This window comes from Eucyclogobius newberryi, unplaced genomic scaffold (assembly GCF_026437365.1).
Source record: "Eucyclogobius newberryi isolate DKJ021-1_F unplaced genomic scaffold, fEucNew1.0.hap1 SCAF_1, whole genome shotgun sequence".
NCBI classification, from domain to species: domain Eukaryota; kingdom Metazoa; phylum Chordata; class Actinopteri; order Gobiiformes; family Gobiidae; genus Eucyclogobius; species Eucyclogobius newberryi.
The window spans coordinates 16,198,880-16,211,874 of NW_027315723.1; the positions used below are offsets into that span (position 1 = coordinate 16,198,880).

Below are 12,995 nucleotides of genomic sequence, written 5' to 3' on the forward strand. Positions count from 1 at the left end.
CCTGGTTTAGTCTTGCTTTAGGCCTGGTTTAGTCTTGCTTTAGGCCTGGTTTAGTCTTGCTTTAGGCCTGGTTTAGTCTTGCTTTAGGCCTGGTTTAGTCTTGCTTTAGGCCTGGTTTAGTCTTGCTTGCTTTATCATGGTTTCGTCCCTCGTTTATTATGGTCTCTGTCCGAGGTCCTGAAACCAGTAGTTACACATTAAAAGGTCAGTCAGACGTCGAAGGGTTTGAGACGAGCCTTCTTCTACATTGATTTTTTTGTCCAAAACTTTTTTTATTGAAAAATTAGTTAACAAATGCACAATAACCTTTTGAAGTTTGTTCTGTCAAGTGTCAAGTGAAATTATTTGTCTGAACATTTTCTTGAGATGACGTTTTTTCCCTCAAGCAAGAGATTCGATTGTTGCAGCGAAGAAAGTTCCTGTTTTGGGAATTTAGTTAATTGAAAATGGCAATAAAACTTGTTTAATGTGGCAGTAGGCCCGTTTCCACTGGCAGCCTATGGCTTGTGACCTGAGCAACAAGAGCAGGAGCTCCGCAACTTTTAAAAGCCTGGTTTATTCAATCTGATGAATATTCATACAATCCAGTCACAGGGATTATGAAAGGCTATAGTTACTTACTTATATAACACAGGGTTAAGTGGAAGGTTATAGAGTTTGGTGCGTCGTTGTAGTGTTACACTAGATTGTTACACTACAATCTGACATGTTACACTACAATCTGACATGGAGGGCGACAGTTGCAACGGAGAGAAGACTCCAGGAGGCGCGGCTGCAGTGGGTGGCTGTGGTGTGGCACTATGGATGCCGGCCACCGTGGAACACCAAAGAAGAAGAAGACAACAACAACAACAACAACAAATACTACTACTACTACTACTACTACTACTACAACACCGAAGAAGAAGAACTAGAAAGGCTGGAGCGCCCTCTACTGAACACTCCACAAACTACACATTAATGTAAACGTGTAATAACCAAACGTTTCTCAACACAGAAATTACGGGGCCGTTTGTGATTCTGACCTAACCCTATATTCATTGCTGAAAGCCTCCAGTGAATGTAGATTACCAGTGTTTTTAAGTTGATGCATTATGGACCATATGCCTTCCTCATGCCATTCAATGACTTATATCTAAATAAGAAGGATTCCGGGCTGGGTCCTGCGCGCGCCTGCAGCTCCTCTCCCCGCCCGCAGAGGTCACTGTTGGACTGGAGAGGAAGCGGATCTGGATCATGTTTTGAGCACAGCGTCCACATGAGCGCGTTTCTAGTCGGTAATTATGATCTTTTCACTTTAAATCTCATTAAAACTATTTACGTACTTGTTTCCCTGATATTCCTCTACGTATTCTCAGCGTTGTCGTGGTGATGGAGCGGTGTTGTAGGTAAATAAAGCTGAAATAACTAGTAGCTTTAGCCGCTGCTGGCTACACATTTGCTCCAAACAAACGCGTTTTAAAGGTTTCATTTCGTATTTTGCTTTTGTTTTCACCTCTCATTGCATTCAACAAAGAATGATTCCGGCAGAGATGGCAAGATTGTGTATGCGGCTTTGAAAACAAACACGCTTCAAATGCTTTGCTCCATGTTAGCATCACGTTATGTCCCATTAGTGCTAACTATGTAAACAGCAACAAAGTACTTATGCTTTCATTTTATCACTTTTATCACTACTTGTGTGTTGATTTTTTTCGGTGGCTTTATGGGAAATAAAGGAAACATGCATTTTTGACAATAGCTTGATGATGGAACTTGCAGTGTTATCGTTTATTGTGTTAATCTGCTATAAAGCTCGAGATGGAAAGTTTAAAAAAAGGTTCGTTACCATGGAAATCTGCCACGCTTGTTGCTGGTGTGCTTAATGTGCATAAAAGATGCATTAGCAAAGGCTATGCAAAATGGGGGGGGGGACAATCTACACAGAGAACAATCTACAGTGTTCGAATACTTTTTAATGAGCGTTAAGCTTAATAATAAATGTCTCTAATGTCCATTGTTTTGATATTTGGCAAACTGAAAATGCTATGACGTCACAATCCCGTGCGCTATTGAGTTTGTATTGCACCAACCGTTTGTTAAAACTGCTTGCATTTCCAGAATACAAATTACAAATCATTTAATTTAAATAACATAATGTATTATTTGATTATTTGTTAGTTTGCATGGGGTTGGTACTTATCAACTTATAATGCTTGCAAATTTTTCTAACAACATTTGTTGTTTTTGCATTTTGCTCTCCCTCTTGTCCTAGTCTGAGAGATACCCTTGACTCTCCTCCCTCCTCCCCCCCAAACGTCTCCCTCTCTCCCCTCTTTAGCTCCCCCCGCTCTCACCTGAGCTTTGGTTCCTCTGCTGGGCCCTGCACCCCCAGCTCTGCTCCTGTCTGCTTCTCAGGCTCCGAAACTCCCACACTGGGATTTGACCCAGGAATTGGATCAGGACTTGGACCCAGCCTGGGGGGAGCCATGGTGGACTTGAGTCGCTGGCCCTTGTTTTCGCTGCTGAACCCGGAGGAGCTTGGTGCCATCAGACAGGCCTGTGTGTTTGGGACAATGGCCAATGAAGTGATTTACATCACTCACAGCAACGAGGTACAGAGCGCTAATCCTCCCTCATGTGGTCATTTTCTGTGTTAAAGCTGCTGAGCTTGTAATTTAGACCTCTGCAAATATGATCTAAAATGCATGGAATAATTTTAGCTGTTCAGATTTCTGTCCTCTCTCGTGAACTAAATCTTCAATTTAGCGGACACATTATATGCTAAACTTAATTGTTTTGAGTTTTAAACCATGTTATAACATTGTTCCCTCATCAAAAACATACCTGGAGTATCATTTAGCCTCATTCATGCTATTTGATGAATCCGGTTTAAAAAGTGCTCTCCCCTCCAAGCATCATAAACACTCCATTCTGAATTTCACCGATCTGTGACGTTTTTAAGTCCATAAATCATAGCCAGAGTTGTTCTGTGCATTTCTCCCATCTCTTCCTTCTATTGGAATAGACAAGAGAATGTCTATCACTGTCTACTTTCAAACTCCACCTTCAACTGTAGATGAAGGAAAACCAGGTCTGGGAGCACCTGTAACTGGCTTTTTATTGTCCTGTGTCCTAATTTTGTGTAACCTACCTTGTGACTATAGATGGAAATTAGCCTTTTTTTTTCTATAATCTGCCATATTTACACTGTAATTCACTTGTGTTTATTAATGTGCACTTTCCCTTGCAAATAAATAAATAAATAAAATAAATAGATATAAGATAAGATAATCCTTTAATGTCCACACATGGGGAAATTTCGGTTTTACAACGCAGTAGATACAGGGGAAAGGACAGATAACTTATAGGACGTTTCAAAAAACACTCCTAATAGAAGAACTCTTATAAACAAAACAAAAAACTCTTATTAACAAAACTCCTCTTATCTTAATAGGGAATGGAGGGAAAAAATAAATTAAATAAATAAAAAGATAAAGATAAAAATAAAATAATAATAAAATAAAGTAAATAATAATAAAATAAAGTAAAGTAAAAATAGCTAGCGTAAGACTAAATAATACTAATACTAATGGTAAGTAAACAAAACACTCTTATTTATATCAGTTATATGCACATGAATATGGCCTTAATCGCTTGTGAGTACGACAGTAATTGCACATGAATATGATGGTATTGCACATGATTAAGTCAGTATTGCACATGATTAAGTCAGTCAAGTATTGCACGTGTTCAGGGCTAGCAGTGTTTGTTATACAGTCTGACAGCAGCAGGAAGGAAAGACCTGTGAAACCTCTCCCTCACCACAATCAGTACAACTGCGTGGCTACGTACCATCTCTGAGAAAACTTTCCAGTTGTCTATTATTGACCTGTGTAATTATCCATGCAGCCAGTGAGTGACGGGGGGGGGGGAAAGGCAGAAATACAGATGTTTATTTTAGATTTTTTTTATTGTTCTTAAGGCCACAGTTATTTTGTAACTTGGTTTACGGATCCGCCGCAGATGATTGATTTCTACAATATAAATAAAATAAATTATTATATTTTTTTTTTATAATGTACCGCCGACAACGCAAAATAGCTTCAAATGTAATTTAAAAAGCATTAAGTCAAAAGATAAGAGCTCGTGAAGCAATTTTTCGTCAAAATCCTGCGTGAGTCTGGGACGGAGCGGCTCCGTCCTGTGCGTGGTCCCCCGGGAGAGCATGTGAAGACGCGCGCGCCCGTCTCTGTCTGCGCCAAATCCATTTTTCGCAAATATACATTTTAAACCCGTTTACCACATTTTCTCCAGCGCGTTTTGCCGTGACTAAGGCTGCACACTTAGAAGCGTCTGTTTTACCAATGCAAAACGCGCTAAATCTACAGTTACACGCTCCTGCGCGCCGCGTCCCCCTCCCCCTCCTCCCATGGTGCCTTTTGGGAAAACCCGGAAGAAAAAATCTTTTGAAATTGAAATTATATTTATATTTCGCACGCCTGTTCAATATATTTCATTTAAAAATCCGTAAACCAAGTAATAAAAAAACTGTGCCATAAACGTGAGACGCCAAACTTGCAAAAGAGTTTTTATCATTGACTGTATTACTATGTGTGTTATTCATATTTAAAATATATTAAAGGTGCACTGTGTGAAATTGCCACCTGCCTGTGTCCATGGAGATTTCTCTGCCTTGAATAATCCACAGTATGGCATTCAACTTATCCATCTCCATTGAGCTAAGCGGATGATGAAATTATGTTTTTGAGCAATAAAAACACCTGTAGTAAATGCTAGACATTTACAGTCAATGCCATACTGTGGAACATTCCTGACAAAGTAATGTTTACAAAACCATTTTGCTACTGACAGTTTTTCTTGTGTATTTTCAGATGTTTGTGCTTGGTTTGAACTGCAGTGGATGTCTGGGCACTGGGGATTCCTTCAGTTCCATTGTCCCAAAGAAAGTAGACTTCCTTCGGGGAAAGAGAGTGGTCGGTCTGAGCTATGGCAGCGGGCCCCACGTGCTACTAGCGACAGAAGGTTAGAGGCAAAGCTCTACCATTTTTCATCGACCTTCATCAATAACTCACACCCCACATTAGTACACAGGCAAGATGACAAGGTGTTTTGCCTAAAGACGCAACAACATTACGCACTAGAGCCACTGCTACCCCACTACACCCCACTACACCACACTAACACCCTGGTGCTGTTTCATAAAACTGGTGTACTTTCTAAGCCAGGCTCAAATGGCAAAGTCTTGACTTATTGACTGTGCTTTTGGTCAAAGCTTTGTCTGAACTCTGTGTAAACACTGCTTTTGCTCAGTCAGGAGAGAAGTTGGGAAGAAAACCTGGCACACATTTTAGGAAACAGCCCTCTGGTACTGCCATTATAGTTTATTTTCCTGTTTTTCTTTTACAGATGGGCAGCTGTACGCTTGGGGCCATAACGGCTATAGTCAACTGGGAAATGGTAACACAAACCAGGGTCTGAGTCCAGTTTTAGTCACAGCAAATCTGACTAATAAACGGATCGTCCAGGTCGGCTGTGGGTCACACCACTCACTGGCCCTGACGCACAACGGAGAGGTGAGACAAGTTTTAATACAAGTAACTGGGTGTGGTAAGAGGATCAGACAGAGCAGATGATGCAGAGGAGAGGATCAGACAGAGCAGAGGATGCAGAGGAGAGGGTCAGACGGAGCAGATGATGCAGAGGAGAGGGTCAGATGTGGCAGAGGATGCAGAGGAGAGGGTCAGATGTGACAGAGGATGCAGAGGAGAGGGTCAGACGGAGCAGATGATGCAGAGGAGAGGGTCAGACGTGGCAGAGGAGAGGGTCAGACGGAGCAGATGATGCAGAAGAGAGGGTCAGACGTGGCAGAGGATGCAGAGGAGAGGGTCAGACGGAGCAGATGATGCAGAGGAGAGGGTCAGACGTGGCAGAGGAGAGGGTCAGACGGAGCAGATGATGCAGAAGAGAGGGTCAGACGTGGCAGAGGATGCAGAGGAGAGGGTCAGACGGAGCAGATGATGCAGAGGAGAGGATCAGACAGAGCAGAGGATGCAGAGGAGAGGATCAGACAGAGCAGATGATGCAGAGGAGAGGGTCAGATGTGACAGAGGATGCAGAGGAGAGGGTCAGACGGAGCAGATGATGCAGAGGAGAGGGTCAGACGTGGCAGAGGATGCAGAGAGGATCAGACAGAGCAGAGGATGCAGAGGAGAGGGTCAGACGGAGCAGATGATGCAGAGGAGAGGGTCAGACGTGGCAGAGGATGCAGAGGAGAGGGTCAGAGGATGTAAATAGTTTTCCTCCTGTAGGTGTTTGCATGGGGCTATAACAACTGCGGTCAGATCGGCTCGGGGTCCACAGCGAACCAGCCGTACCCCCGCAGAGTGACCGGCTACCTGCAGGGACGCACCGCTGTGGGCATCAGCTGTGGACAGACCTCCTCCATGTGCGTGTGTGACAACGGAGAGGTAAAAGTACTACTATTACTATTACTACTACACGCAGGGCAGCAAATCTGTCACTTTTTCTGTGAAATTCGCCATTTTGATCTTAAAAAAGGTCATGTGTGTGAATTGTGTAGATCTACAATAAAGAAATATTGTTTTATCCTACGCCAAGTGGCTTTAGATTCTGTTTTTTTAACAAACACGTTCATGTTCACCAAAGCATTTGTTTATAGCAACTTGAAATAAGACGTGAAATGTTACAAGCAACCAACATTCATAATACACAAGCAACCAAGCAACCACATTCATAATACACATTATGAATGTGTAAATAAATATATCTTTGTAATAAAAGAATGACTATTTCAGCAGCCACTTTTCTTCCCAATAACATTAAGCATGGAATCTGTCACAGTTCAGATGGTGGAGCAGTTTTTGCTGTAAATCTGCTGTTCTCCTGCAGGTGTTTGGTTGGGGTTACAATGGAAATGGTCAGCTGGGCATCATGAACAACGGGAACCAGCTGGCTCCATGTCAAGTGTCAGCGCTGCAGGGGGTCTTTGTGCAGCAGGTGAGAGAGAAGAGTCCTTTTTACCTTTTTATAGAGCAGTGTTTTTCAACCGTTTGTAAGTGGCAGGCAGTACACTTTTTTTTGTGACATTGCCATTCCACTTGCCTTCAGAACTGTGTATTTGCGCCTCAAAACCCACACCATAGACACAATAAATAGATACCTTTGACAGGAGGGCAGATGTTTAGATTACATTCAGACTTGATATGAAAATGGACACATTTAATGAATTTGAATATGCTGGACAACATGATTAGAAGTATGTTAAAGTCTTTGTATGCTCTTTTTCTGTGTCTGGTTTTTGTTCTAAAATAAATAAATAAAGAATGGGGTGAAAAGAAAATATTCCAAAGCAAACCATGCACTTACACATGTGTCACAGGCTGGAAATCAAGAGAGTATGTTGTAAAAGTAGCAGGGCCACAATCTAGCCACTGTGCACTGTCTCCATCTATTTATAAAACGTTTAACAATTGCAAACCCGGAATAAACATAACGATGTATCTGTCGCTTATGTTTTGGGATGTGTTGGCTGCGTTTTGATTAAAATCCGTACTTCCACAGTTTGAAAAACATACCTCCTCAACTTTGGAGCTAAGGTTTAAGTTGCTCAGGTGTTTGTTGTTTGAATCCCTTTGCATCAAATCGATCGACATAATCCGTTTATATCGCGTGTTTTCAGCTGGTGTCGGGGTACGGACACTGCCTGGCTCTTTCTGACGAGGGCGCATGTTACTCCTGGGGTTCAAACACATACGGTCAGCTGGGGACGGGCAACAAAAGCAACCATCTCAGTCCAGTGAGGATCATGGCCAACTCGGAACGGTGTGTATAACTGTCCCTGTGTTTCCATAGGGTTGTATTCTGTGTAGACGTTTTAGACCTCTACAAATATCTCTGATTAGTTTACCAGTTCAGATTTCAGACTTTGCCGCCCTTCCTCGAGTCTTCAGAACTGCATCCTGTTAAGATTCTCTTTCCTGTTTCCTGTTTTCCACCGCTCAGTGCCACAGACTCTCATGTTCGCCTCTCCTGATCTTTTAACATCAATATTTTGTGCTTTCAGAGTGGTGGAGGTCGCGGCATGTCACTCAACGCACACTTCAGCTGCTAAAACTCAAAGTGGACAAGTTAGTAGCCTTGTTATTGTTATTATTAGTGACAGTGCTCTAGTCTTTAGTTTAGTCTTTACGTGGAAGTAACTCCTCAGTTATTCATGGGTTTTGATCTATTTTTATAGATGCCATCATGAAGACTTTTGCCCATTCAAAAGATAGACTATTGTATTTTGATTAATAATTGCTATGGCCATGGTTGTTTTGTCACTCTGAAATGTTTCAAGTGCTTCTGTGTGAAGGTTGTTGTTTAATTAATTGGCCTTTTATCTTTAGCCTGAAACGTGAAAGGATATTTTCTCATTCAACAATGTCAAGTATAGTCTGGGTCTGTCCTGGGTCTGTCCTGGGTCTGTCCTGGGTCAGTCCTGGGTCAGTCCTGGGTCAGTCCTGGGTCAGTCCTGGGTCAGTCCTGGGTCAGTCCTGTGTCTGTCCTGGGTCAGTCCTGGGTCAGTCCTGGGTCAGTCCTGGGTCAGTCCTGTGTCTGTCCTGTGTCTGTCCTGTGTCTGTCCTGTGTCTGTCCTGGGTCAGTCCTGGGTCTGTCCTGGGTCAGTCCTGGGTCAGTCCTGGGTCAGTCCTGTGTCTGTCCTGTGTCTGTCCTGTGTCTGTCCTGGGTCAGTCCTGGCTGGGTCAGTCCTGGGTCTGTCCTGGGTCTGTCCTGGGTCTGTCCTGGGTCTGTCCTGGGTCAGTCCTGGGTCAGTCCTGGGTCAGTCCTGGGTCAGTCCTGGGTCTGTCCTGGGTCTGTCCTGGGTCAGTCCTGGGTCTGTCCTGGGTCTGTCCTGGGTCTGTCCTGGGTCTGTCCTGGGTCTGTCCTGGGTCAGTCCTGGGTCTGTCCTGTGTCTGTCCTGTGTCTGTCCTGGGTCTGTCCTGTGTCTGTCCTGGGTCAGTCCTGGGTCAGTCCTGGCTGGGTCTGTCCTGGGTCAGTCCTGGCTGGGTCTGTCCTGGGTCAGTCCTGGCTGGGTCTGTCCTGGGTCAGTCCTGGCTGGGTCAGTCCTGGGTCAGTCCTGGCTGGGTCTGTCCTGGGTCAGTCCTGGCTGGGTCTGTCCTGGGTCAGTCCTGGCTGGGTCTGTCCTGGGTCTGTCCTGGGTCTGTCCTGGGTCTGTCCTGTGTCTGTCCTGGGTCAGTCCTGGCTGGGTCAGTCCTGGGTCAGTCCTGGCTGGGTCTGTCCTGGGTCAGTCCTGTGTCTGTCCTGGTTCTCTCCCTGATAATTTATTTAGTCACAATAATGTCTATATTCCATCTGTCCCAATATATTGTATTTAACAATATGTCATTGTAACAGTCCAATGTTTCCGAGGTCAAAAACGTCAAAATATATGCCTAATTAAAATCATTGTGATAGAACCTTTAAACATGTGCACCTACACTCCTGAGCGGGTCTTAGGAATTTGCCATTGAAACGTTTTTACTCAAAAGTAATGCAGAAGAAAAATTCAGATTTGAATGAGCGCGGCCCGGTGGTTGAGACTGGCACAGCACAGTCACAGCCTCATGAGTTTGAATCCCAACTCCGACTCTCTCATACCCATTTCACACTGTCCTTTCCTGTCTAATAAAACCTAAGAGCATAAAAGATCTTTTAAGTTAAATGAATCGGAAACTATGAACAATTTCATCTTGTCGTTTTGACATCCTGTTAGTAGTTTATGTCCTAGACATCCAGCGGGGGGAGACACAGGACACTTTCACTCACAAAAAGTCATTTTTGTGTTCAGACTCTCTCTGCCGCATTTTATTTTTAATGTTTAAATGTAAATAAGACTGTCATAGCTTGAGTCCCAATCTTTTAAAACAAACCAAACAGGGTTTGTTCAGTTCAGTCCCTGGTCTCACTTTGTTTTTCCTGATGCCTCTTTCTCTCTCTGTTGTTCCTCAGGTGTACATGTGGGGGCAGTGCCGAGGCCAATCCCTGCTCCTGCCCACTCTCACTCACTTCCTGTCTACGGACGATGTGTTTGCTGGATTTGCATCGCCTTCTGTGATGTGGCGGCTGGTTTCCGTGGAGCCCGATTTCCTGACTATGGCGGATGCTTTGAGGAAAGAGTTTGACAGCCCAGAGACATCAGACCTGAAGTTTAGTGTGGAGGGGAAATGCATCCACGTACACAAGGCTCTGCTCAAGATCAGGTCAATATTTACTTAATAGTAATAACTATACATTAGGGCCCAATTAATCTAGTTAATTTAAAATTAGCAATTCACTAATGTGTCGACCGATATTCACATCTTTGAGTAATAATCGATATTGGCCAAAGCCACCGATATCGGTCACTAACCCTAATCCAACTGTCTCACTCTGGGTCCTGGCTTTTGTCAAGTTTCACATGATTACAAATATAAATGTTTTTGTGTATTTTCTGCAGGTGTGAACACTTTAGGTCCATGTTTCGATCCCAGTGGTCAGAGGACCAACAGGAAGTAATCGAGATCGGACAGTTCTCTTTTCCTGTATATAGATCCTTCCTGCAGTTTCTTTATACGGACACTGTGGATCTGCCCCCGGAGGACGCTATAGGTACCACACCTTTCACTTATATCTGGGCGTCTAATTTTATGTTTAGCTGGTTTATGATCCATTTCTCACTGAAAACAACGGCTTGTGTTTTGTAATTCCAGGCCTGCTGGACTTGGCCACGTCGTACTGTGAGAACCGTTTGAAACGCCTGTGTCAGCAAATAATCAAGAGAGGTATCTCTGTGGAGAATGCATTTACGCTGCTCTCTGCGGCTATTAAATATGATGCCGAGGTGAGAAGGCCCTGTCTGCTGCTCTGTCTCTGCTGCTCTGTCTCTGTCTCTGCTCCTCTGTCTCTGCTCCTCTGTCTCTGCTCCTCTGTCTCGGCTCCTCTGTCTCGGCTCCTCTGTCTCGGCTCCTCTGTCTCGGCTCCTCTGTCTCGGCTCCTCTGTCTCGGCTCCTCTGTCTCTGCTCCCCTCTTTCACTAAATGCTTTAACTAATCTTTCCTTCAGGACTTGGAAGAATTCTGCTTCCGTTTTTGCGTGAACCACTTGACAAAGGTGACTCAAACTCAAGCATTTTGGCAAAGTGACGGCGCCATGTTGAAGGAGTTCTTCAGCCGAGCCAGTCAATGTGGAGCCTTCAAGAACTGAGTGAAAAATATCATCACACAAAACTCTAAAATCCATGATCAGAACCTGAGCACTTTCCTCTTGCATTCTATGGACAAAACAAGCTGCTTTTTGTAAGTTTTTCCCTTACTTGAATTTTTTGAGCCAGTTTGAATGGACCATGGTGTCTTTTTGTTATTGTTGTTGACCAAAAATTTAAAAAGCTGACCTGTTTAGTTAAGGAAAACTATGATGCATTATTATTAGGCTGTGAAAGTGCGCATGAAGTGCCCACATGCTCACCCACTCCTCCACTCATTCATGTCCCGTGCATACTAATTAGTAGTAGGAAAATGTTACATTATCACTGTAAACGATCAAAGCCCTTTCAAAAGTGCGCACAAAGTGTAAAGCGCTAATTTGCACTAAGTAGCTCACAAATACATTCCCCAACTCATGCACGTTCCGTGCACATAAACATGTAATGCAAAGAATTAACATTATTACTGTATAGAGGGCCAATAACACAAAGTGGGCGGAGCCCACTCAAAATTAACTAAAGTACCCGTCAGTGACCAGGAACCCACACCATGTCGTAGGAAAGCGTGAGCGCTTTTTCCGAAAATGTATAGTTTATGATATTTGAAAAATGGGATCGGAATATTTAGGCCCGAGCCCCAGCAGGGGGCCCCAGCAGGGCTTAGAAATGGTCACATTTATATAGCGCTTTTCTACCGTCAAGGTACTCAAAGCGCTTTACATCAAGGAACCAGTCACCCATTCACACACACATTCACACCCCAGATGTACGCAGACACTGGGGGGCAAGTTGGGTTAAGTGTCTTGCCCAATGACACAACGGCAGCATTCACATGAGGCAGCTGCGATCGCACCGCCAACCTGCGGGCCAGTGGATCTGACCGCTCTGACTGAGCGGGGAGTCGAACCGCTGACCTTTGGATCAGAAGACGAGCACTCTACCACTGAGCTACTGCCGCTTAGGGCCTATTGCTCCTGCTTTGCCCCCCTATTTTTCACCCAATGAACATTGACAAAAAGTCCTGAACATTTGGACACCTCGTAATCGTAACCTCTACATTCTGGCTCGTTTTACTCAAATTAAAATAATTGGCGCATCAGTGCCCCTAAATGTACAAAAAATGCATTTAGAGTTAGGAAATGGTCCCAAAAAAATCTGATCGTAGAATCATGAAATTTGGCGCAGAGGTAGATGGTGACAAGAGATGTAAAAAATATTATTACGACAACGCCGTCCGCCCAACCAAATGTCGGCCATATTGGATCAAAATTTGCTAAGCATGATTCAGTTTTTCCAAATTAAATTACTTTAACAAACTAGGGCGTTGGCCCGAAAAAAAATTAAATTTTGTGAAAATGGTTGTTGGGGAGTGGGACATCAAAAGTTACCCAAATTATTTTGATATCTTTAAGCCACCAGAAATTTCCCAAATTTTAAATTTGCCGCCGTTTGACAGTCGCCGGAGACGGTCTGAAATTTTTCTTTGAAAAATGACGGTCTTTTGTCTGCCTTGTAAACCTTTCCCAAAATATTGCATTTTTTAGTCCACAATAATGCCCCTAATTGTAAAGCAAAGGGAAGAGGGTGCGATATCGACACGGTTTCGGCAGAAGGTGTAATTAAAGGAAAATATGGGGCACATGATGGCGGCTTGGCAAGGGCCGATCATTGTTGCTCGCGGCTATATTTTGTGTTGCTATCAGCCTTTAAACATGCCAAACTTTTTAGTTTTATTTTTAGTTTTCATTTTGGCA

The 12,995-nt window shown here is 43.7% G+C and overlaps 1 protein-coding gene across 3 annotated transcripts; it reads left to right on the forward strand.

Annotated features, from left to right (window-relative positions):
• Positions 1-1,186: 1,186 nt before the first annotated feature.
• LOC140353968 (RCC1 and BTB domain-containing protein 1-like) lies at positions 1,187-11,254 on the forward strand. Of its 3 annotated transcripts, XM_072438807.1 has the most exons (13): positions 1,202-1,277; positions 1,359-1,388; positions 2,255-2,594; positions 4,875-5,025; positions 5,410-5,576; positions 6,312-6,470; positions 6,913-7,020; positions 7,703-7,845; positions 8,087-8,150; positions 10,012-10,262; positions 10,499-10,650; positions 10,752-10,882; positions 11,103-11,254. In XM_072438807.1, the coding sequence occupies exons 2-13, from the start codon at positions 1,372-1,374 to the stop codon at positions 11,241-11,243; spliced, it is 1,824 nt and encodes a 607-aa protein (XP_072294908.1). In that variant the 5' UTR covers positions 1,202-1,277; positions 1,359-1,371; the 3' UTR covers positions 11,244-11,254. The 3 variants fall into 3 exon arrangements, with proteins under 3 accessions (XP_072295064.1, XP_072294908.1, XP_072294982.1); XM_072438963.1 differs by lacking the exon at positions 1,359-1,388 and having other exon boundaries at positions 1,187-1,277; XM_072438881.1 differs by lacking the exon at positions 1,202-1,277 and having other exon boundaries at positions 1,353-1,388.
• Positions 11,255-12,995: the final 1,741 nt, after the last annotated feature.